This window comes from Bombina bombina, chromosome 4 (assembly GCF_027579735.1).
Source record: "Bombina bombina isolate aBomBom1 chromosome 4, aBomBom1.pri, whole genome shotgun sequence".
Classification (NCBI taxonomy): domain Eukaryota; kingdom Metazoa; phylum Chordata; class Amphibia; order Anura; family Bombinatoridae; genus Bombina; species Bombina bombina.
In genome coordinates this window covers 369,771,319-369,796,163 of record NC_069502.1, presented here as the reverse complement: position 1 = coordinate 369,796,163, position 24,845 = coordinate 369,771,319, and the positions used below count along the sequence as shown (strand labels likewise).

The 24,845-nt window shown below is 37.4% G+C and overlaps 1 protein-coding gene across 1 annotated transcript in view; it reads left to right on the top strand.

Annotated features, from left to right (window-relative positions):
* The window catches only part of TNIK (TRAF2 and NCK interacting kinase), a 949,249-nt gene that overhangs the window by 685,669 nt on the left and 238,735 nt on the right, over nt 1-24,845 (top strand). The window contains 4 exon segments of the mRNA XM_053710136.1: nt 5,347-5,433; nt 15,380-15,583; nt 16,413-16,796; nt 22,040-22,204. Coding sequence (XP_053566111.1) covers nt 5,347-5,433; nt 15,380-15,583; nt 16,413-16,796; nt 22,040-22,204 — 840 coding nt within the window.

The window sequence follows — 24,845 nt, the reverse complement described above, 5'->3', positions numbered from 1 at the left end:
CTACCAATAAACTGAGCAACCAAGTATAGGAACATAAATATGTAGCACAAGAGAACGTTGTAGTAAATTCTTAATGATGACAGAAATATATTATCAGGATTCTGCAGTAAGATAATAGAGTGTAAAATGCCTTTAAATAACAGAGCAAGCCTTAAGAAGGTTTTATACTGAGTGAGTGAGTATCTGTAAACACAGATAAGTAGATGTATATATACACAAGCATGTATTATAAGAAACTAACACCCACAAGCTGTCAGGTCAGAGACTTAAAGCAAAACAAACGGTTGCGGTACATGCAATAGTATTTGTAGCATAGATATGAACAGAGTTTAAAACAAGCAGTTGAGAGAAGAGCAGTGTGCTCAGGCTTACCGGTACCGTGCTGAAAGCGTCCGCGTTTTGAGAGAGACAGCTGAGAACGGAGCCAGGAGGGAGGCAGTGATCCGGAGAAGCTAGCGTGTGACGTCACCGCAGTCCTGGCAAGTAGAGGAGGAGCGGAACAACAGCTGAGTAAACCGCCGTAAGCTTAGATCAGAAACTGGTAAAGCGGTTAGTAATTCACCAGAAGCGGACTGGTATTTTGAAAAATAGAATCTACCCAAAGGAGAAGAGGGAAGTCCAGTAGAGGGTGAACAGCGTTCACTTAGGGAGGAACTTCTGTATAGGATCCTGGTAGGAGAATATATTGAACAGCGTTCATGTAGAGAGGCTCAGTAGTGAGAAGCTAATAGAACAACAATACCAAGCAAGGATACAGGTGTCAGGTGGGAGTTATATAGGGAGGAGAGCTTGACGAATTAGCAAACCTTAAAGGGACAGTAGTATAACGTTACTGGAGATAAGAAAGAGCTGAGCATCCCTGACAGCAAGTCCTCCTCCCCTTTCTCCAAGCAAGATCAAGCCAAGCCTTCCTGGAAGCCTAACCAGTCCTGGAATATGGGAAAACAATCTAAAAAGCCTTCAGTTGATTCCAAGTCAGCATGAAGAGTTGGCCCCCAATCCGGGAGTGGATCTTGTAGGGGGAAGACTCTCTCTTTTTTCCCAGGCCTGGATAAGAGATGTACCAGATTCCTGGGCGGTGGACATTGTCTCCCAGGGATACAAAATAGACTTCAAATCTTTTCCTCCCAGAGGCAGGTTTCTCCTCTCCAGATTATCTGTAGACCAGATAAAGAGAGGCGTTCTTACATTGTGTCAAGGACCTTGCTGCCCTGGGGGTAATAGTTCCAGTTCCCTTTCAGGAAAGGGGTCTGGGATTTTACTCAAATCTGTTTCTTAGTTCCCAAAAAAGAGGAAACTTTTTGACCAATCCTAAATTAAAAATGTTTAAACAAGTTTCTCAGAGTCCCATCCTTCAAGATGGAGACTATATGCTCCATTCTTCCTTTGGTGCAAGAGGGTCAGTTCATGACAACCATAGACCTAAAGGATGCATACCTTCATGTTCCCATTCACAGGGACCATCACAAGTTTCTGAGATTCGCCTTCTTGGACAATCATTTCCAGTTTGTGGCCCTTCCATTTGGGCCTTGCCACAGCCCCCAGAATTTTTTCAAAGGTGCTGGGGGCTCTTTTAGCTGTGCTTCGGTCTCGGGGCATTGCAGTGGCACCTTATCTGGACAACATTCTGGTTCATGTGCCATCTTTTCAACAAGCAGAATATCATATGGAGATCTTATTGTCTTTTCTTCGATATCACGGATGGAAGGTGAATCGAGAAAAAAGTTCTCTGGTTCCAGCTGCAAGGGTCGTGTTTTTGGGGACCATAATAGACTCCCTGTTAATGAAGATTTTTCTGACAGAGGTCAGAAAAACAAAGATTCTCGACTCTTGTCTTGCCCTTCAGTCCTCTCCTCGGCCTTCAGTGGCTCAATGTATGGAGGTAATCGGTCTGATGGTGGCTTCTATGGACATCATTCCGTTCACTCGGTTTCATCTCAGACCTCTGCAGTTATGCATTCTCAGACAATAGAATGGGGGCTATACGGACCTGTCTCCGCAAATAGATCTGGATTAGGCGTCAATAGACTCTTTTCCGTGGTGGCTTTCTCAGGACCATCTTTCCCAGGGTACTTGCTTTCACAGACCCTCCTGGGTGATTGTGACCACGGATGCCAGCCTTCTAGGTTGGGGAGCAGCATGGAGCTCGTTGAAGGCTCAGGGCTTATGGACCCAGGATGAGTCAGTCTTGCCCATAAGCATTTTAGAGCTGAGAGCAATCTTCAATGCTCTTCCGGCCTGACCTCAGTTATCCTTAGCCCGGTTTATAAGATTCCAGTCGGACAACATAACCTTGGTGGCCTACATCAACTACCAGGGGGGAACTCTGAGTTTTTCTTGGCCATGACAGAGGTGGCCCGAATTATTCAGTGGGCGGAAACCCACAACTGTTGTCTTTCTGTGATCCACATCCCAGGAGTGGACAATTGGGAAGCAGATTTTCTGAGCAGACAGACTTTTCATCCCGGGGAGTGGGAACTTCATCCGGATGGGTTTTCCAGCTTGACCCTCAAATGGGGGAGGCCAGAGTTGGATCTCATGGCTTCTTGTCAGAATGTTAAACTCCTGAAATATGGCTCAAGGTCAAGGCATCGGCAGGCATTTCTGATAGATGCTCTGGCAGTTCCTTGGAACTTCAGACTAGCATCCTCCGTTCGCTCTCCTTCCTAGAGTCATTGCTTGAATCAAGCAGGAGAGGGTGTCTGTAATTCTCATAGCCCCGGCATGGCCTCGCAGGATTTGGTATGCAGGCCTAGTGGAAATGTCATCCATCCACCTTGGAGACTCCCTCTGAGGAAGGACCTTCTACTTCAGGGTCCCTTCCTTCATCCAAATCTCGTTTCTCTGAAGCTGACTGTTTGGAGATTGAACGCTTAGTCAGTCATTGAGACCTTGATTCAGGCTCGTAAGCCTGTGACTCGTAGGATCTACCATAAGATCTGGCGTAAATACTTATATTGGTGTGAATCCAAAAGAGTTTGTTGGAGAGTACTCTAAAGGGTCAGATTTCAGCATTGTCTATTTTGTTACATAAGCGCTTGGCGGATGTGCTAGACGTGCAATCGTTTTGTCAGGCTTTGGTCAGGATTCAGCCTGTATTTAAACCTGTTACTCCTCTATGGAGTCCTAACCTTGTTCTTAAAGTTTTACAACATGCTCCGTTTGAGCCTATGCATTCTTTAGATATTAAGATGTTATCTTGGAAATTTTTGTTTCTTGTAGCTATTTCTTCTGGTCGGAGAGTTTCTGAACTCTCTGCTTTACTGTGTGATTTCCCTTATCTTTCACTCTGATAAGGTGGTTTTGCGTACTAAGTTTGGTTTCCTGCCCAAGGTTGTTTCGGTCAAGAATATTAATCAGGAAATCGTTGTACCTTCTTTGTGTCCTAATCCTTCTTATCACAAAGAACGTTTGTTGCATAATCTGGATTTTGTGCGAGCGCTAACATTTTATTTGCAGGCAACTAAGGACTTTTGTCAGTCTTCTGCATTATTTGTTTGTTTTTCTGGGAAACGCAAGGGTCAGAAAGCTATGGCTACTTCGCTTTCCCTTTGGCTGAGGAGCATTATTCGCTTGGCATATGAGACCGCTGGACAGCAACCTCATGAGAAAATCACAGCTCATTCCACAAGGGCTGTTTCTTCTTCCTGGGCGTTCAAAAATGAAGCTTCTGTGGAACAGATTTTCAAAGCCGCAACTTGGTCACTTGCACTCTTTTTCCAAATTCTATAAATTCGATACTTCTGCCTTGGCTGAGGCTTCTTTTGGGAGAAAGGTTCTTCAAGCAGTGGTGACTTCTTTTCTGTTTAGGTTACCTGTCTTGTCCCTTATCATCTGTGTCCTCTAGCTTGGGTATTGATTCCCAACAGCAATTATGATGATCCGTGGACTCACCATGTCATTAGAAAGAAAACAAAATGTATGCTTACCTGGTAAATTTCTTTCTTTCTTGACACGGTGAGTCCACGGCCTGCCCTGTATTTTCAGACAGTTTCATTTTTATATAAACCTCAGGCACCTCTGCACCTTGTTACTTCCTTTCTCTCCTTTCCCTTTGGTCGAATGACTGGGGATTATGGGTAGGGGAGTGATATTTAACAGCTTTTCTGTGGTGCTCTTTGCCGCCTCCTGCTGGTGAGGAGTGATATTACCAACAGTAATTATGATGATCTGTGGACTCACCGTGTCAAGAAATAAAGATATTTATCAGGTAAGCATAAATTTTGTTTTTATTTAATGAATAGGAACACATGTACTGGTATTTCTAACACTTTTGGTATCAATTATGCAGTTAGTCCTGCTTTTGACAGCATGTGTTATATGCTTACAGAAATTCGGTAGCTGTACTGTTTTTTTCAAGACTCTCTGAAACCATTATCCCCTTTGAAACAAAAAGGGAGCAAAAGTGATCAATTAAACTATGGTAGCAATCATTCATTATAGACCGCACCCGATTATAGGCCGCACCTTTAAATTAGGGGGGGGGAGTGTGGCCTATACTCAGGACAATACGGTATATACATACATACCTATATTTAGACATGTATACGTATGTATCTGAAAGTTAAAGCACTTTGCCTGCCTTTTTTTCTTACCTTACTGATAATAAAATGGCTGATGTATCTCACATGATGGAAGTTATTTTTTTTCCTGCTAAACCATGGCTGTTATGACCGTACCATCTAACAGAGATATTAAAGATGTTTTCCTGTTTGCTTAGTGCCCCAGGTTCTCTTCTATGGCTATTCTTATGCTAGAAAACGTCCAGTGTTTTAAGTGCTAATCGTTCATACATTCCATTTTAGGGGAATAGTATTAGTTTTGGAAGCAAATAAAAGCTTTCATCTCTGTTAATGTGCAAGATTTTAAAAGCATATATTTTTATTAACAGTTATACTTTTCTCTTTTGGTTTCTTTAATGCAGCTGTCTGTGTACCTTTATCTTAATCTAACAACCTCTGCAATGTTTTTTCAGGGGTATAATGTTAAACCTCACCACCAAACATATATGCCCAGTTCTTACAGTGAATTGTTATGGCAGCTTTGAACAGCATCATATATCATATCTAATAATTCCATAGTGCACAAAGTAAAAATACAATTCTGTACAGTGAGAAATACTCAAGGGACTAACATAATCCTTATCTACACAAAGCATAAGCATAAGCTTATTTTTTCTGTCATTTAACTGAATGACACCTAAGAGTTCAGCTTGGCATCCATGTGCAAGTCAAGTTGAAACCTCTTAATAGGACTCTGTGGTATTCTATGAATTAACCTCTGTTGTACATGTCTAGTTTTCTAGCTGATTTCTCTCTCTCTCTCTTCCATTGCTACGTGTGCCAGGAGTACATCAGGCGACAGTTAGAGGAAGAGCAGAGGCAGTTAGAGATATTACAGCAGCAGTTATTGCAGGAGCAAGCGCTACTACTGGTAATGAGAGCCCCTCTGCCAGCTGTTGTATGTTATGTGCATGACCTGTGTGTTCTACCCATTCCATCATTTTCATTGTAATATATCAGGCACTTGCATGTTATGTTCATCAAAAAACATATTCTAGTCTGATAAATGTACATTAAAGCAATCAATATATCATTTGCTTTTTAAAAGCAAGTTTCCATCCCATTCTGTCTTTCAACATTTTAAGTTTGTTTTTATAGAGCTGAACTTTATTATTTTTACAGAGCTGAACTGTGTGACATGTTTAGATTTTCTTTTCATTTTTTAGAATAATTCTTCAGTAACAGTGTTGTCAACCTGGTGGATTGCAGGTGCATGCGTCTTGAATCCCACCAGTATGTTTTTGCAACCCTCACATGAAAGGAAAAAAAGTGCGTGTGTGTGTGTATATATATATATATATATATATATATATATATATATATATATATATATATATATATATATATATATATATATATGCAAAAAGTTAAGGATCCAAACTCACTGGACTTTCAGAACAAACAAATTTATTGTGACGTTTTGGGGATCAAACAGTCCCCTTCAGGGTCTGATGAAGGGGACTGTTTGATCCCCGAAACATCACAGTAAATTTGTCTGTTATGAAAGTCCAGTGAGTGCGGATACTTAACTTTTTTGCTTGGATACTGACGTTCCTGACACCCTGGCATTTTTCTGTGATTTGAGGTGAGAGTGCAAATCCCCTTGAATTTATATATATATATATATATATATATATATATATATATATATATATATGTATGTGTATATATATATATATATATATATGTGTGTGTGTATATATATATATATGTGTGTGTGTGTGTGTGTGTATATATATATATATATATATATATATATATATATATATATATATATATACACACACACACATTTATATATATATATCGCACATACATATGTATGTATATTTATATGTGTATATATATATATATATATATGTGTGTATATACAATAAAAACATAAAAACTGATGGACTGAAAGGATTTGTTGATTTTTTTGAAACTGCTAGAATATACAGGGATGTATTGTGTGTGTGTGTGTGTGTGTGTGTGTGTGTAATTCAATATACAAATTTGTGGTGTTTTTGTTTGTTTATTGTGAATATCACCATGAAAGACTGCCACACCAAAAATTTGAGGTCACTGTTGTTACAGATGTTGGTTCGCAGAAGAAAGTATTAATTGTACAACAACAAAAAAATAATAAAAATAAATAGGATTTTTGTTTTTTCATTTAGAAAACAAAACAAAAACCTAGAGATTAGTATCCCTTTAAATTGAAATATAAATCCTCCATCATAAATAAGTATAATTATTCACGGAGTAGAACAAATACACATTGGACAAGCCCGGAGACTTCTTCATCCACAGAGATCTTCATCAGACCATTTTTCCACTGCAGTGCAAACAAACCATGCTGTGAATTTCTGTGGGAGAGCGAGTCTCCTGGTATATCTTTATGTATAAATGTGCTGTACCATGAATTAATTATTTTTTTTTACACTCTTTCTAAACATGTACAATAAACATTAACAATTGTGCACATTACACCAAACCATATTACATATTAATGTAGACATGAAAAAATGAGTAGCTTAGCATTCTACACTCACATCTTTATGCATTGTTTTGGGAATATATGTTTGTGTCACTGTAATGTACATATTTAACACTGAATCAATCATCCTACTCATTACATTGTTTTCATTGCTAGATGTTAAGCACTTTTATGTTATGTTTATCTAAAACATTTAGACTTCCATTGCAGTTATAAACTGATGGTAACAGACTTTAATAGATATGTCAGGGGCGGACCTATAGGCCGTGCAAGCGGTGCCACTGCACCGGGGCCCGAGGGCTGGGAGGGGTCCACGGCCCACCCAGAGTCCTAAATAAAAATGTAAAAGATGTTCTGATATTTTTTTTAAATTTAATGGTACCGTGCTAACGTCACGTGACATGTACAGAATATGGGGTGGGGACACACAGAGTCCTAATACTGTCACAGTCTATTAATAAAAAGTTTCTGCTTATGTTTTTTTTTTATGTGATATGGTACTTTACCAACATCATGTGACATTATGTAAATCCTAATTGTGCGCTGAACTGCTGCTAGAGTATTGATAAACCGGACCCTGAGCCAGCCAATCCCAGTGCATTGAAAAGGTCTTACTGGTGTTACCAGTAGTTTCTCATGACTGGTGGTGGGGACCCTTAGGGTGGGGCTGACATTCCCTTAGCTCTCTCTTTCTCGTATGCAGTGGGAAAGCTGGAGCGCGGCAGGCAAGTGTCACATGTGTGGAGACAGAGTGCATAAAACATGCCTAACATTGCTATCACCATGTCCCAATGCAGATACAGATATTATTGCAAAGAACCTAGTAATTAAAGGGTGTGCTTTTATTCTGTGCAGCACCAAGTCCACATGCAGAAATGAACACATCAGTGAGGGACTCCTTGGTGTACAGGATCAAAGCAAACTGTCTAATTACCAGATCCTGGTGCTGTTTGTATCTGTAAAAACAGGGTTTTTCTTTCATACAGGTGGTGAGAGTCCACAATTCATTACTCATAGGAATTACTCTTCTTTACCACTAGGAGGAGGCAGAGAGTCCCAAACCCCATGAGCTCTATAAAATCCCTCACACATACCTTATTCTTTACTTTGCCTGCGCTGGATGTGGTTAAAGAATGAAGATGTGCATATGATTATTCCGAGAAAGTGGTTTTCAGTCCATATTGGGGCATGGTTTCTCCTCAGTGTACAGTGCATGTCAGAGGGATGTAATTTGGGGTATGGTATATGTTTCTTTGTTTCACCTCATGGGATATTTTTCAGAAACCCTCTATAATCGGTCGCAGGGACTTCTCTTTTGCCTCCCTTTATGGACCTACAATATACTGCTATTCTATAACCTCTGCTGATATGTTTCAGTACTGGTTTAGCTGTTTGCTGCTTGTGTTTAGTGGACGAGTGTCCATTAAATAGTGCAGTTGTATTGCTTCCTGTCATGATTTTTTTCTCAAGGCTACAGTTTTTGAAGCATTAGCTGCTCTCCCTATTTCAAACAAGCATTAAAGGTATTTTCCTATAGGACTCCTGCCATTGCTGCCCTCAGGTGTCACAGGGACTCGTCCTGCATCCTCCTCCTGCGGGATTCAGGTATTTCCTAAAAGTTTTCCTCTGCGGTACCAGTATCTCCACTGGATAGACTCTCTCTGGGATACTGCTGCATGCCTGGTAAGCCGGTGGATGGGTGCTTTTGCAGGTAAGTGCTTTACCTTTGCACACAAACAGCCCTGAGGCTATCTGTAGGTACTCAGACACAGGTACAACATAGCCAGGGGATTCACCTTGTTTCTCCTTTTGCAGGTTTCTGCATACTTTATTCTGTTTTAAAACATTACATACAGTACTGATTGGCTTTATGAACTCTCTGGCAGCTCTATAGAAACTTTAGCACCTTTTTGTAAATAGGCCCTTTAAGAAATCTACTGGCTACGTGCAGTTAACAATAGGTTGTGCACACTCCAGTCTTGCAGGGGATGTGCTTTTTATGGGTTGTGATACATATTTTGCACAGTACAAAAACATTTTTTTATTTTTTTTTGCCATACACTGGCCCCGCCCCTCCACAACGTCCTGTTTTTGTTGTTTGTTTTTTGCCAAACTCTTAGGCCTACTCCAATATAGATAAGCAGTGCAGTGATCTGGGTCCGTAATTCATCCAGTTTGATGCATCTAATCATGGATTTAGTTGCTAGAGGGGGCAAGTAGGGGGTTATTTAGTATTTTCAGTCCGCAGTCTGAGGTTTTTAGTGTATAAACACTAAGCTATAAAGAGGGAACAGGGTTTGTGGGTTTTAAATAGAGAGCTCTCTAGTTGTTTTTGCATTATCTGTGTATGTCTGGTGTCATTGTATACTGTTTTTACAATGTAGTATGGAACAGAAACTGTCCCCACTATTGTTTGTATTATGCAAATCTGTGCCAGTGCCAGGTTATTCTATTTTATCAAAACTGTTGTCCTGTGTATGTCACTCAGAGCAGGGCTTCTAATGTTTTTTTCACCAAATATAAAACCAGTGTGTATCAAGTTGTGACAAGATAGTTATCCCTAAAATTAAGTAGCATAAGAGCAAATCTGGGGATTTACCTTAATCTGGTGAAGTATTTGTGCAGAATGTTTTCCCCTCTGCCCCAATTTTCTGTGTGTAATTTATGTCTATACATTAGGTTTTATGATGTAGATACTGAATTTTAACCTTGTATGTTTTAATAGCTATTTACTAAGTATTTTCACTTTGTAAATGTTTTAGCAATGCCGTCTCTGCTTTTCTAAACAGGGTTTTATCAGTATATGCTGATATGGTTGTATAGTGTATATATAGGTTTATTGTGTATGCGGATACTTGTTTTATAAATATGATATCATTTTTATATATTTCAGAATTTTTTCAGTATGAAGTAAATCACACTTCTGGATTCATTCTTTTGTCAGGAGTTTTTTCTTCTTGTAGAAACAGAATCCTCCTAATTGATCAGGAAACCTGAGCCCTCTTTGGGAAGAGTCCCACAATGCAGGAATTATCTAAGTAAGCATGGAAGCTCAAGGTTGCAAGTTTAAATCCAGCTATGGCTGCTTTTATCGTTTGTGTCCAGGGCTGAAGGACATGGTATTGGTTGTCACTGTATTTGACTCAGGGCTGAACAAAGATCCTTATGCTACGAATAAAGGGATTTTCAGTTTATTTCAGGTTTAAGAATCCTAGACTATATTCTAAGGGTACCTAGTCTCAAATTGGATGCAATTTACATAAAGACCTATACCTGTACATCCTTATCCACTAGGATTAACTTTGTTTGCTCTGGTTGGCATTCTTAGACGTACACTGTTAGTTGTTGTCTTGTTGTTTGATTTGGATGCATCTCTTTCCTTTTTTTTACTAGGGTACTAGGAGCATTGTTGACGGTAATCACAATTAAGGGGGTCTTAATTGACCCCTATCAGAATTTTATATTAGTGCAGGCTTCTTATTTATGGTGTTTTAACTATGCCCATATCCAGTTTAGAGGGTGTCTTTTCTAGGAGACATTAAGAGTATATCCTAATGTGTTTATTGCTGGTGGAATCAGGCAGAATAAACTTTAGAAAGCGTGCTTATCCTGGAATTCAAATTCATTTCCATCATTAGCTCATGTTATTTGCAACCCTTTTATCTGTTAAGGCGCAATCAGTGGTTAGAGATTATCTGCAATTGGTTTAGCAGATTACTCTTTATTTGTCTGTTTTTTTCTTGAAGAGAGTAAGGAGTATGTTGTCTTCTAGTGGCATGGTGACCAGTTAAAGTGAATGTAAATTTTGATGCTAAAGTGCCCGGTTTTTGAAAATTTGATTAAAAACAGGGGCACTTTAATTCATCAAAATTTACATTTCACACGTGAAAAAATACTTACCTTTTAAACTTGACAGCTGCTCCAGCTTCCCCTGGTTGGAGCAAGCCATTTCTGATGTCAGAAATTATGGATCGGTCATCCTCCAATCAGTTCTCCCCCCCCCCCCCCCGGGGGGAATCAGTGTCTGATTCAACGCCATGATTGGAGGAAGCCGGATTCCTCATTTTAGACCCAGAAAGAGGCTTTGAGACGAGTGGACGAAGCTGGAGCGGCTGTCAAGATTAAAAGGTAAGTTTTTTTCACAACAGGAGTGAAATGTAATTTTTTATGAATTAAAGTGCCCCTGTTATTAATCAAATTTTTAAAAACCGGGCACTTTAGCATCAACATTTACATTAACTTTAATGTTTTAGAACTTTGAGTGGTTCTTCAAGCTTGAAGGGAAAAAAATTTTGTTTGTGTTTTTTTGTAAGCCTCCTTGGCATCTTCCTCTGCGGTCAGACCTCTAATCTTAAGGTCTGTTTTTTTCAATCCAGATCTCAAGTCTCTGAGCTTGATGGCATCGAAATTGATTGTTTAGTCCTAAGACTAAGGGGTTTCTCTGATTCTGTGACTGAAACCCTGATTAAGGCTCATATAAGCCTGTAACTAAGAAAATCTATCACAAGGTCTGGAAGGCTTTTTATTTCATAGTGTTTAAATCAAGTTTATTCCTGGCATTCTTTCAGAATTCCTAGGAATCAGCATTTTTTTGCAGGATGGTCTAGATAGGAGCCTACATCTGCCAGTTTTCTAAAGGGGCAGTTCTTTTTCAGTTTTGTTCCACAGAAAGATTACTAATCTTCCTGATCATAGTTTTATTCACACTCTGTTTAATATTAACCTGTTATCAAGCCTATTTCTCCTCCATAGAATCATTTCCTTTTGTTAAGGGCACTGCAGGCATCTCCTTTTGAACCTTTGCATTGACTGGGCATTTAATTACTCTCTTGGAAACTGTTATTTCTTTTGGTTATTTCTTCTGGTAGAATAATTTGAGTTATATGCTTTTTGTGATCCTCTTTATCTGATGTTTCATCAGAATAAGGCTGTTTTTTAGACTTAATTGGATTTCTTGCCTAAGGTGGTTTCTTCAGACAACATTAGCAGAGAGATTGTTTTTCCTTCTTTGTGTCCTAATTTTAGGAATGCTTCTGAGAGATCTTTGCATTACTTGGTTATTGTTTGGGCATTTAAATATTTCATTGATACTACTAAAGATTTTAGACAAACTTTCAGTTTGTTTGTTCTTCTTTCTGATCCTAGAAATGGTCAGAAGACTTCTGCTGTTTCTTTAGCCTTTTGGTTAAAAGTTTTGTTTTTCAAAGCTTATTTTGAGGCAGGTCTGCCTCCACCACAGTGGATTACTGCTCATTCTACTAGGTCAGTTGCAACTTATTAGGTTCTCAAGAATGAGGCTTTAGTTGATCAATTTTGCTAGGCCGCTATTTGGTCTTTTCCGCTTACTTTTTCTAAATTCTAAATTTTTGATGTTTGTGCTTCTTCTGAAGCAGCCTTTGGTAGAATGTTTCTTCAGGCAGTTGTCTCAGTTTGATTTTGCTTACCTCACTTGCTTGGCTATACGTTAGACAGAGGTAAGGAAAGGTGGGAGGGGTTTTATAAAGCTCTTGGGGTTTTGGACTCTTTGTCTCCACCTAGTGGTTGAGAAGGGTAATTCCCAAGTGTAATGGATCATGGACTCTCACCACCATGAAAGAAATTAATTTATTGTGTGTGTGTGTATATATTTATATTTATATATATATATATATATATATATATATATATATATATGTGTGTGTGTGTGTGTGTATGTGTGTATATAAATGTATAGGTATATATATGAGCACTGTGTACAAATAATCATGCTTCAAAAGAATGGTGATTACAGTGGCCTCCTAGCTAAAATATTTTTTTCTTGGTGTATCCTATGAAAGAAGCCAGTAGTGTCTCTCCTGGATAGTTTATTAGTTCATTCAAATGATTTTTATCAGCTGAAAACTATTGTGTTATATATCATCTGCTTTCATAGATTCTGGCATGGTAGGATAACACCCAATATAATGGGGGGGGGGGTCTTTTTGCCTGTGTAGACAAAAATCATAGCACCCGACTTTCTTGATAGACTGCTAGAGCTGGTTAGTTATAATTAATTAGTCCTCTGAAATCACTACTATTATTTCAGCCATGTGTAAATAATGTATGTTGTGTAGCAGCAATTATCTGAGTACTTACATTTTTTACCATAATGGGTAGCTCTGATTTGCAGCACGCTAGACTATTTTGAAGGTGTCTACCTAATGTGTCAAAAGCTCTTCAAATTTTCTAACATACTGACTACTAATTGTAGGAAGTCTGTTTTTGTCTATGTCCACCTCCTAACTCCTTTACCTCCAACAAGAATGAAAATATATATATGGAGCCTGCCCCTACCCCAGAGAACAAGGGAGAAACTCACTCCAAAATACTTTTGTTTTTCTTGGGTGACCATTGAAAAGCTGTTTTAAAGTACAAATCTACAGATACCTAAGTTGAGGTTATTTTGCAGCATGAGCAAAAACTACCATTTAAACAAATATTCAAAATATCTGTTCCCTTTTGCTAATCATTTAATAAGTCAAACAGCAGCATTCTAGGTAAGGAATGGATTTAGCTTGTTAAAGGGAATTGCAGCTCAAAATTATATTTATTATACACCTTTGTAATATAAACTTTATATATTTTGTGTTGCTTTTGCTGTAAACAAATTAGCTCAAGCTCATAAGTGATTATAAAATGTTAAGCCCCTTTAAGCCGACACTAAAGTGTTAACATCGGAACTAAATTCTGATGTCAACACTTGCTGTAAAAATGAAATCACACAATCGTCGATGCGATCACTTGATTTCAAGACTGGGATCATGGGGGACTGCCTACGTTGCTAGGCACACTCCCCCCCAGTCTGATCTTAATTTCGTCAAAAGTGGGATATAGAACAGCACAGCGCCGTTAGGGCGGCATGGAACGTCTTAACGGCATGAAGCGGTTAATTATGTGTTTTTCCCCATTTCCTCTTAGAAATTACACTGTATTGAATGTTTTCCTATGACATGTTATGCCATATGCATAATTATTGGGAATTACTCCTTTTGATTAATTCTTGTAAATTAAAATCAATATTTTTTCTAATTGAAAATACCACTATAATGAAGATAGGATGACTATGATGTCCTCATTGTCCTGTCATTTTTAATGTTATATTTTTATGATCAGTGTTGTTTTTTTATTTAGTGCGTGGTGTATTATGGTCAGTGTTGTTTTTTGATTTAGTGCGTGGTGTATTATGATCAGTTTTTTTTATTTAGTGTGTGATGTATTAGGGTCAGTGTTTTTTTATTTTATTTTTTTTATTTAGTGTGCATAAATATTATTCTTTTTAGTTATATATTGATTGATTCTATTTCTATTACTTCAAGTTACTTTTTTTGCGGGGGGGGGGGGGGGGGGCAAAAAATCTTGCACCAGGGCCCATTAGGCCCATTCATTAGGTCCGCCAATAATATAAGTGTTGTTACTACCAATTTACAACAGCAATGAAAACTATGCCTTAGTCTACTTATTGTACATTTGTTATAAAGAAATACTAATTAGTAAAGCTACTTCAAATTAATTTTTCATCACTCATTTTTCCATATATGAAATAAAAAGTAATACGGCTATCACTAAGGTAATAATGTTAAAATCAGTTTAATTAAAGTTCCAAATTTAGGACTCTTAGGAAGCCCATATTTACAAGGACACCCTAGGCCCAGTTGTGTTAGATTATTTCTGATTTAGCCACTTGTGTTTAGTGAGGTAAATCTGCAAACAGTGAAATTTGAAGTGCTTCTGAAAAATGCTATAAATATTATCATTTTTCCTGCATGCGCAGCTCCCCTGACATAGACAGAAAATCTGAGTGCATTTGTATCCTATAAATGCGCATGCTCACTTTGCTAACACTGTCACTCATACTTTCATCACTGTGCAAGATGCATGTCCGCAGTTTACCTGACTGTGGCCCTAAGAGTCCATGTCAAGTTTTTACTTTTTACGCCCTTTAGGAAAAACCTACAACTGTTTCTGTATGGCAATGAAGTGTACAGAATAAAAAAATCAGTTATTGTGTTGAAAACTGACCCACCTTTAAAGGTGCCCCACTGATATATGTCACTCCTAGGCAATTTTCTACTTTTCCTATTGAGAAATCCATCCCTGCTTGTTATTGTCTGGATTATGCCAATATACACTAAATTTGTCACCTCTCCTTGCTACTTTTTTTTCTCTTTGCTTTATGTTACATATTTTTTTGCAGCTGCCCATTTCATTGATTTTGTCACATCCAGAAATATACCCACTGAGAGTAATGAATACAGTTTGGTTCTGTCTTTTTAAGCTGCATGTTGCTGATTTGTTATTTGTTCACTTTCTTTGTTAAAAGGAGTATAAGCGCAAACAGTTAGAAGAACAAAGACAGGCTGAAAGGCTACAGAGACAACTACAGCAAGAGAGGGACTACTTGGTTTCTCTTCAGCAGCAGCAACAGCAGCAGAGACAGCAAGAGCAGAGGTCATCTGAAAAGAAACCACTTTATCATTACAAGGAAGGTCTAAACCCCGCAGAGAAACCTGCTTGGGCTAAAGAGGTATGGCTGACTATTCACGCTCACAGATTGCAACTGAGAATTAAGTTTGTAGATATTTAATAGTTGGATAAATTTGCATAAAGAAAAATTATGCTTAAGAGTTACTTTCTGTATGGAATTTGCACTGAACAGGTTGACGTTGATAAAACAATGACAATAAATACACAAATAGAGATTGGAAACATAAATGCATTCATAACAAAGTAAATGCTTCAGTAAAAAAATACGTTCATAGTACATAAATCTATCAGATCCCCAGGTTACAATGGTTTGAATATTAGGTTCCCTTAGTATAACAACAATGTGATGGCTAGATAATTATTATTCAGTTATTCGATATGTGCAGTTGCCTGTGCTATATCCTATTTGTACCACCATGTATTCTGTTTTTCTTTACTTTTTTTTTATTTTGAACTCATGTATCAACAAAAAGGAATAGATTATGTTAGAAGGGGGTTTTGGACAATAAGGCAGAAAGTTACGATATATGCATAGTAGCAATACTTTCAGTTAATCACTATTCTAAAGGGAGTTGTAACTATATTTTATATCCAGGTCATCTCTGGTGGGATTCAGTTGAAGAAAAGATATGTGCATTCTGAAAACGTTTTCTTGACCGTAGTCTAATAACAGCGACTGCATGATTTTAAACAACCATTGCTAACTAAATTAACAGAATGAATCTTATTTAATGTCATTACAACTGAAATCCATGTCAACATCATAAAGGACATTCACCTGTGCATGCTCCATAAATAATCTAGTCTTTCACTGTTAGTTTTTTTATGTTGTGTTGTAATAGTAAAATTTTGTGTGATCCCACTCCCAGGTTCAACAGCGATCTCTTAGTAATTCGCCTGTTCTTCCAGCTAAGCAGCAGCACACTTCTGTTATCGAACAGCAGGTGCCCTTGGTGCCCAAAGATGCATCTTCTAATTGGCAGCCCTCAAGTAGGCCAAATTCTCAGAACCTGCAAGCTTCAGGTCGTGTGAAAGTGGACAACTTAGCTCCATCCATGATATTGCCTTCAATTCAGATTTCCAAATCAGGGCCCTGGGGACAAGCAACACAGAGTGAAGTACAATCTCTAGATGATGAAGTGAGATTTTTACTCCAGGTGAACTCACAAGAAGCAGGGAGAAAGTCAGTAACCTCCCTTAAAGGGTCCCGCTCACAAGGATGTAGCCCAGCCAGGGACACTGGATTTTCCAAGGTTATGAGAGGTTTCACTTTTTTACCAGAATTAACATGCATGAACCATTTAACAAGTTTAGGTACAGGGAAATAAGTCAAGTTTCCCTTGTATTCAAGTGAGACTTCACTATCAGAGAGGTCATGCATGAGTACCATAAATCTTGGGACTTCTGTCCTTGAGGAAGAGGCATATAATTTTCTGCCTTCTGTTAAAAACATGTATTAATCCCAACAAAATAACGCTACAGTGGGTGAAATCTGAGCAGATTCTCAATGGTGATTTGTGGTGTAAATGCTTACATCTCCCTTGGATAGACCTCTTGCTTTATTACATTCTCTATTGCTTATTCACAGCTGTCTCTATGGGTTTTCACCCCTATCTTGCTGTGTCTTCGCCAGCATTATAACCTTTGCTTCATTGGCTTCAAGCTTGTTTCCCATCTCGTAATGATTCCGACTATATTGCTCTCTGTGTCTCTGCCGTAATCTTTCTTAACTAACCTTTTGGCAGTGTATTAGTAGCATAAAAAAGTATTGTGTTTCTACCTGCATTTTTTGTGCTGCATCCCGTGCCAGTCATTAAATTACAAATATATTTTAGACTTATTGAACCGAGTGGATGGTTGTCATTAACATCATATATATAGAATTTCTTCTTAATCCCAGGGATATCAGGGTGCTGCTTTTTTTTTTTTTTAAATGTATACTGAATCAGTAAGTACCACAATTAGAATTCCATTGACCTGCAGTTTCCGCTGATATACATTTATTTTTACAGTAAAACAAAAAAAGCCACTTGCATGCAACAGCTTTTGCAGAGTGCAAGCATCAATTTTATTAACTTCACCAAAATTTCTCATTGATCACTAATCTACCTGTGGAAAAAGGCACTCTCGAACACATAATATCTGTGAAAGGGAAAGGTTTCCAAAAAGTAATGACTGGTGGGGCTACAGATTCTTTATTTTTTGTATACAAATTATACTTATTGCACAAAAACACAGACCAAATTGGTGACTGCATGCCGTGATTTTCAGGGCTGGACTGGGAATAAAAAGCAGCCCTGGAAAAATATGAAGACTAGCCCTATTTTCCATTGAGTCGATAGACTGCACATGTCCCATTTTTCTCAAAGGAAATTACTGGGACACTTCTTCCCTAATATTTTTTTCAGAATTAAATTATATTACTTTATATTAAATACAAATGTCAGATTGATGTTATATAGCAGCCCTACAACCCAATTGCATCCATTAATTTCTCCTTTAAATTGTAGCTTTCCAGCCCAAGCTGCTGCAGCCCACCGGGAAATCTCCTGGTATCCTGGTAGGCCAATCCAGCCCTGGTGATTTTGTTTCATTACAATTCACATCTTTCGCAACGCCCGCTGACTGAATTAAATTTTTTTTCCCCTTTACTCTGTCCCAGAATAATTTTACTTTATGTTCTCACTTTATTCTGTTAGTGCTATTATATGTATTTACCCTGAAAAAAAAAAACTGACAGTATTCGACAGTCTACTTAAATTACCCTGAACAAGAAAAAGTTTAATATATTAGAAAGCAACATCCTCAAAAGATTAACACCAATATTTGCCTTCTAAATAGAAATTGCATCTGGGGGAAAAATATCTGTTTTAAATTATTATTTCTGATGTGATGTAAATTGGAAACATAAACACGTGGGCAATAGAGATTTTATAATAAACCGTGGAAAAACTGTAAGAAAATATTTTTTTTAACAAAATGAAAAAAAATAATAATAATAGTGATAAAGTTGCTAGATTTGTTGTGCATTTCATGGTTTCATATTGCTACCATTATACTGCTTCCGGTACATCTGTATTTCATCTTCTAACCTAGTCTATTGGGTGATGATGAAATTGTGGTTAACTATAACTGTTCCGTCTCAAGATTTTTTCATGATTTCTGAAATTACCTTATTTTATTTCTTATAATCTTCTTCTTTTCTAACAAGTTGTGTTCATCAAATGTAATCACTTTCTCTAGAGCATGTTTCAGGCAATTTGTTTGTTCTGTACCTTCAAATATTGGGACAGGGTTTTAGTTTGCATGCCTAGATGAACAGTTGTGAATAGTATCTTCCACAGATGAAATTGTGTATGTACTCACAGGTTTTCTTTCCTTATATTTTATTGGCATTTACTAGATCCTTAAGGATGAATTAACAAAGCATTTGACTAATTTAGGGCCAATTTACTAGTGGAGCGCCAACAGTTACGCGCGATATATCAGGGGTGTTTGTGCATGTTGGGTTTTCCGCTCATATCACAAGTTGAAAGTAAACACGATTGCCTGAAGCAAATTGAAGTTAATGCTCGTTGGGTTAGCCCATCCTCAGAGCTCTGGTTAACTGTTTCGAAAAACAAAAAAGTGGCACAAAATGCATCAAAAATACATTACAAAGTACAGTTACACTCCTAATAACACTATCTAATAAAAATTATCTTAACAAATATTGCACAAAAAAGTTATAAGGGCTCAAAGATATGAGGTCTCAGGTGTAAGAAAAAAAAAGGCAGGAAAAGGGCTTTAACATAGATATAAATACATATACATGTCTATGTATATGATGGATATCTGTGTGTGTGTATATATATATATATATATATATGTGTGTGTGTGTGTGTGTGTGTGTGTATATATATATATATATATATATGTGTGTGTGTGTGTGTGTGTGTATATATATATATATATATATATATATATATATATATGTGTGTGTATATATATGTATTTACAGACATATATACACATATAAACACATAAATACACATGTACACACACACATATATATATATATATATATATATATGTGCATTGGAGCTATTTGCAGTTAAGTAGATGAAAACATAAAAAGCATATGTATCTAATATTCATAATTAAAGATTTTTTATATATGTATGTGTGTATATATATATATATATATATATATACATGTGTATGTATGTGTATATATATATATATATATATATATATATATGTATGTGTGTATATATATATATATATATATATATATATATATATATACATACACACACACACACACACACATTCACTCACTGGCCACTTTGTTAGGTACACCTGTTGAATTGCTTAGTAGCACAAATTGCTAATCTGCCAATCACATGACAGTAACTCAATGCATTTAGGCATCTAGACGTGATGAAGATGACTTGCTGAAGTTCAAACCAAGCATCAGAATGGGGAAAAAAGGGGATTTAAGTGACTTTGGACGTGGCATGGGTGTTGGTGCCAGACGGGCTGGTCTGAGTATTTAAAAAACTGCTGATCTACTGGGATTTTCATGCACAACCATATCTAGGGTTTATAGAGAATAGTCCAAAAAAGAAAAAATATCCAGTGAGCGGCAGTTGTGTGAATGACCATGCCTTGATGATGTCAGAGAAGAATGGGCAGACTGGTTAGAGATGATAGAAAGGCAGCAGTAACTTAAATAACCACTCATTACAACTAAGGTATGCAGAATACCATCTTTGAATGCACAACACATCGAACCTTGGAGCAGATGGGCTACAGCAGCAGAAGGCCACACAGGGTGCCACTCCTGTCAGCTAAGAACAGGAAGCTGAGGCTACAATTCGCACAGGCTCACCAAAATTGGACAATGGAAGATTAGAAAAATGTTGCCTGGTCTGATGAGTCTCGATTTCAGCTGCGACATTTAGATGGTAGGTAGAGTCAGAATTTGGCGTAAACAACATGAAAACATGGATTCATCCTGCCTTGTATCAATGGTTCAGGCTGGGGGTGCTGGTTGTGTAATGGTGTGGGGGATAGAGCACTTTAGAATGTGGTGGAATAGGAGATTCACATCATGGATGTGCAGTCGACACATCTGCAGCAACTGCAAGAAGGCTATCATGTCAGTATGGACCAAAATGTCTGAGGAATGTTTCCAACACCTTTTGAATCTATGCCATGAAGAATTAAGGCAGTTCTGAAGACAAAAGGTGGTCCAACCTGGTACTAACAAGGTGTACCTAATAAAGTGGCCGGTGAGTGTATATATATATATAAAACCATCAGATATATAAAGAAATATGTATTTTTTAATAAATAGAATATATTCTATGGAATGTGAAATATTCATATTTTCATGTTGGTTCAGTGTACTTGACAACATGCGATCGGGTTTGCGCGTGAGTAGGGTGTTAGTTTTTTTCCAATTTTTTTGCTCCGTTGATTTTTATGGAGGAATAGGTTATTGCGCTCGATATTGTTCAGCTTTTTATGCCCGTTGGGTTAGCACACAAGTGCTAACTTTTTACTCTCAACTTGTTATACGAGTGTGAACCGATGCACACAGAAACCTCACTTCTAGCACAGTTAACGCTTAAATAGGAGCGTTAAATAGCGCTCCACTTCTAATCTGGCCCAAAGTTAGTATGTCACATTGGGAGCAGTCGTTTTGCGTAAACACACTGAACTGTTTTGTGATGGTCAAATCCTGCAACTTAAACTGTATGTTTCAAACGCACCATTACGTATTGTTTGCCATATTTAAATTAATGTTGCATTTATTAATATTTCTTGTTCTACATATATATCAAACAGTTGTGCAAGTAGAGTCAAGCCATTGTACTGTGTTTCAAAGGATAAATGTGAAGCCTCAAATTACAATTTAACTATGAGTTCCTATACAGAACATAATAAAATATTTGGACAAATATCTTCTATCCAGTTTATAGCCTATCCAGTTTAAACATTCTATAAATTTCAATATTTATTGTAAACAAAATATATCTATAAAGGGACGAGGCCACGTCTTGCTTTAAAATGTTTACACTTTTGCTTGATTACATTTTTTTGTGTTCATTTGACTACGTTACCTGCGAGTATCTGCACCATTTCATGGAAATTTTCATAGTCTTTTTTTCACACACACTTAACAGTACAAATTAGTGTTTAGGATGCAACTGTCTGACTTTTATAGCAATGCATATCAATTTCCAAACCAGTAGCATCTTTCTTCTGACTTCAATATCAGATAATTGGATTCACAATTTTACTTTTATATATATTTTTGTTCTTTTTTTTTGTTTGTTTATTTATTATGATGAAAAGCAAATTATGGCATGGGCAGAAGTTTACCACTGCATCTGGTATCGCCATTCTACTTATGAACTGGTTTGGATAGTGAAAGAAAACAACTAGTGTGTATAAGTTTGGTACGATGTGAATTCATCTGTTTATGTGAATAATTTCTATTGCTCAGGTAGAGGAGCGTTCAAGACTCAACCGTCAGAGTTCCCCAGCTATGCCACATAAAGTAGCTAACAGGATATCTGATCCAAATTTGCCTCCGAGATCGGAATCATTCAGCATTAGTGGGGTGCCACCAGCCAGAACACCACCGATGCACAGGCCACTGGATCCACAGGTACCATTTTGCTGAAAACTCTGTCAATCTCATTTTTTTTTCTATTTCTAGAGAAATAATCTTCAGTCTTTTCATAGAAGATGTGATATTTTGTTTAGTTGTATATTGTATATTTTATGAGATACATGTAGATTGTACATTATATTGCTGGTATTTCATAATAACTAAACAATTTAAAGGGACATGACACCCATAAATGTTCTTTCATGATTCAGATAGAGCATGCAATTTTAAACAACTTTTTGATTTACTTCTATTGTCAAATTTTCTTTGTTCGTTTGGTATTGTTTTTTTTTTGAAAAGCAGGAGCATGCACTCAGCAGCATGAGCACTATATGGCAGCAGTTTTACAAGAATGTTATCCATTTGCAAGAGCACAAGCAATATTCCTGCTAGGTAGTGCTCCAGACACTTACCTAGGCATCTCTTCAACAAAGAATACCATGGGAATTAAGCAAATTTTATAGTAGAAGTAAACTGGAAACTTTTTTTTAAATTTGTATCCTCTGTCTGAACCACAAAATAATTTTTGGGGTTTCATATCCTGTTAATGTTTAGTTTTTCTTGTTGTGCTAGGACTTTAACATACCTTTCAACATTTGTTAAAAGTCCATGAAACCCAGTATTTTTATTTTATGATTCAGACAGAAAATACATTTTAAACAACTCTCCAATGTACTTCTGTTATCAATTTTGCTTCAATCTCTTGGTATCCTTTACTGAAAGAGCAGCAATGCACTACTGGGAACTTGCTGAGCACATCTGTAAGCCAATAAGAGTCATATTTGTGCAGCCAACAATCGGCAGTTAGCTCCCAGCTCATGAGCCTGGCTTTGCTTTTCAATAAAGGATACAAAGAAATAAAAGCAAATTAGATAAAAGAAGTCAATTGGAAAGTTGTTTCAAATTGCATGCTCTAACTAAATCATGAAAAAACATGTGGGTTTCATGTCCCTTTAAGGAAAAAATTAACTGGGATTGAAGGGAGGGGGCTTACTCATGAGATGGTGCCTTAGGTTGTCCATGACTAAAGATGGGGTGCAGGCAGAGGTTTGTTTTTAAAAAATTTTTATTTGCATTCTACCATTAAAGAGACATAAAACACAATTATGCATAAAGTGTTTGTCAGTAAAAAAAAATCTTTCCAATATGCTTTTATTATTATTACTCACCTAGATTACGAGTTTTGCGCTATACCAGGTGCGTAAAGAACGCAATAAAATGAGTGGTACCGCACTTTCCATAGCACTGCCATTACGAGTTACTGAAAAACCTCCTTGTGCTGTTTAGTATGGTGCGATAAGCTCCATACCGCTCAAAAGCCAAGGGCTGAGTTTACATGCTCGTGCACACTTTCCCCCGTAGACATCAATGGGGAGAGTGTGTTAGAAAAAAATCTAACACCTGCGATCGCAAAATGGTAAATCGCTGTAATGCAACCCCATTGAGGTCTATGGTATGGGGAAAGGAAAATTACATTTAAACCCCCTAGTATAAACACCCCTAATCCGTTGCTCCCCAACATAGCCAACACTAAATAAAGTTATTAACCCCTAATCCGCCGCCCCTCACATCGCCGACACTAAATAAAATTAACCCCTAATCCGCCGCCCCAACATCACCGAAAACCAAAATAAAGTTATTAACCCCTAATCCGCCACTCCCCGACATCACTGACACTAAATAAACCTATTAACCCCTAAACCGCCGCCCCCCACAATGCAACTAATAAACCTATTAATCCCTAAACCGCTGGACCCCACATCATAAAACACTAAATGAAACTATAAACCCCTAAACCTAACACCCCCTAATTTTAAATTAAAAGTTACAATATAACTATCTTAAAATAAATAAAAACTTACCTTTGAAATAAAAAAAAATTACATTAAACTATAAATTAACCTAACATTACTATTCAAATAAAATAAAAAAAAACTACCAATTAAAAAACCTAAATTACAAATTGTTCAAATCAGCCAATAGGATTTCAACATCTTTCATCCTATTGGCTAATTTGAATTTGTATAATCAACTCAGCCAATAGGAATGCAAGGTACCCCATTTTTAAACGGATACCTTGCATTCAACTTCAGTGTACGGTGGTGATTGTATGAAGAGGACGCCCGTACTGGATAGCTCTGCTCCGTGATGCTGGGATTGAAGATAGGAGACGCCCCCGCGATGGATGAAGATGTCGCCTGGATAAAGTCTTGTCGCCGCCTGGATGAAGACTTCTCCCCACCAGGACGGAGATGGATGTTCGGACTTCAGGAACCGTGAGTAGATTTTCTGGGGCTAGTGTTATTTTTTTTTTTTTTTAAGATTAGGGCTTTGGGCACTGTAAAGGAGCTGTGAATGCTCTTTTAAGGGCAATGCCCATACAATGGGTTGCTTTAGGTTTTTTTATTTTGGGGGGTTGGTTGGGTGGGGGGTTTTACTGTTAGGGGGACTTTGTATTTTTTTTTTAGGTAAAAGAACTGTTTAACTTAGGGCAATACCCTGCAAAAAGCCCTAAGGGCTATTGGTAGTTTAATTTAGGTTAGGGGGTGTTTTTTTGGGGGGGGGCGCTTTTTTATTTTTATAGGACAATTAGATTAGGTGTAATTGTTTTTGATCATTTCATTTATTATTTTTTGTA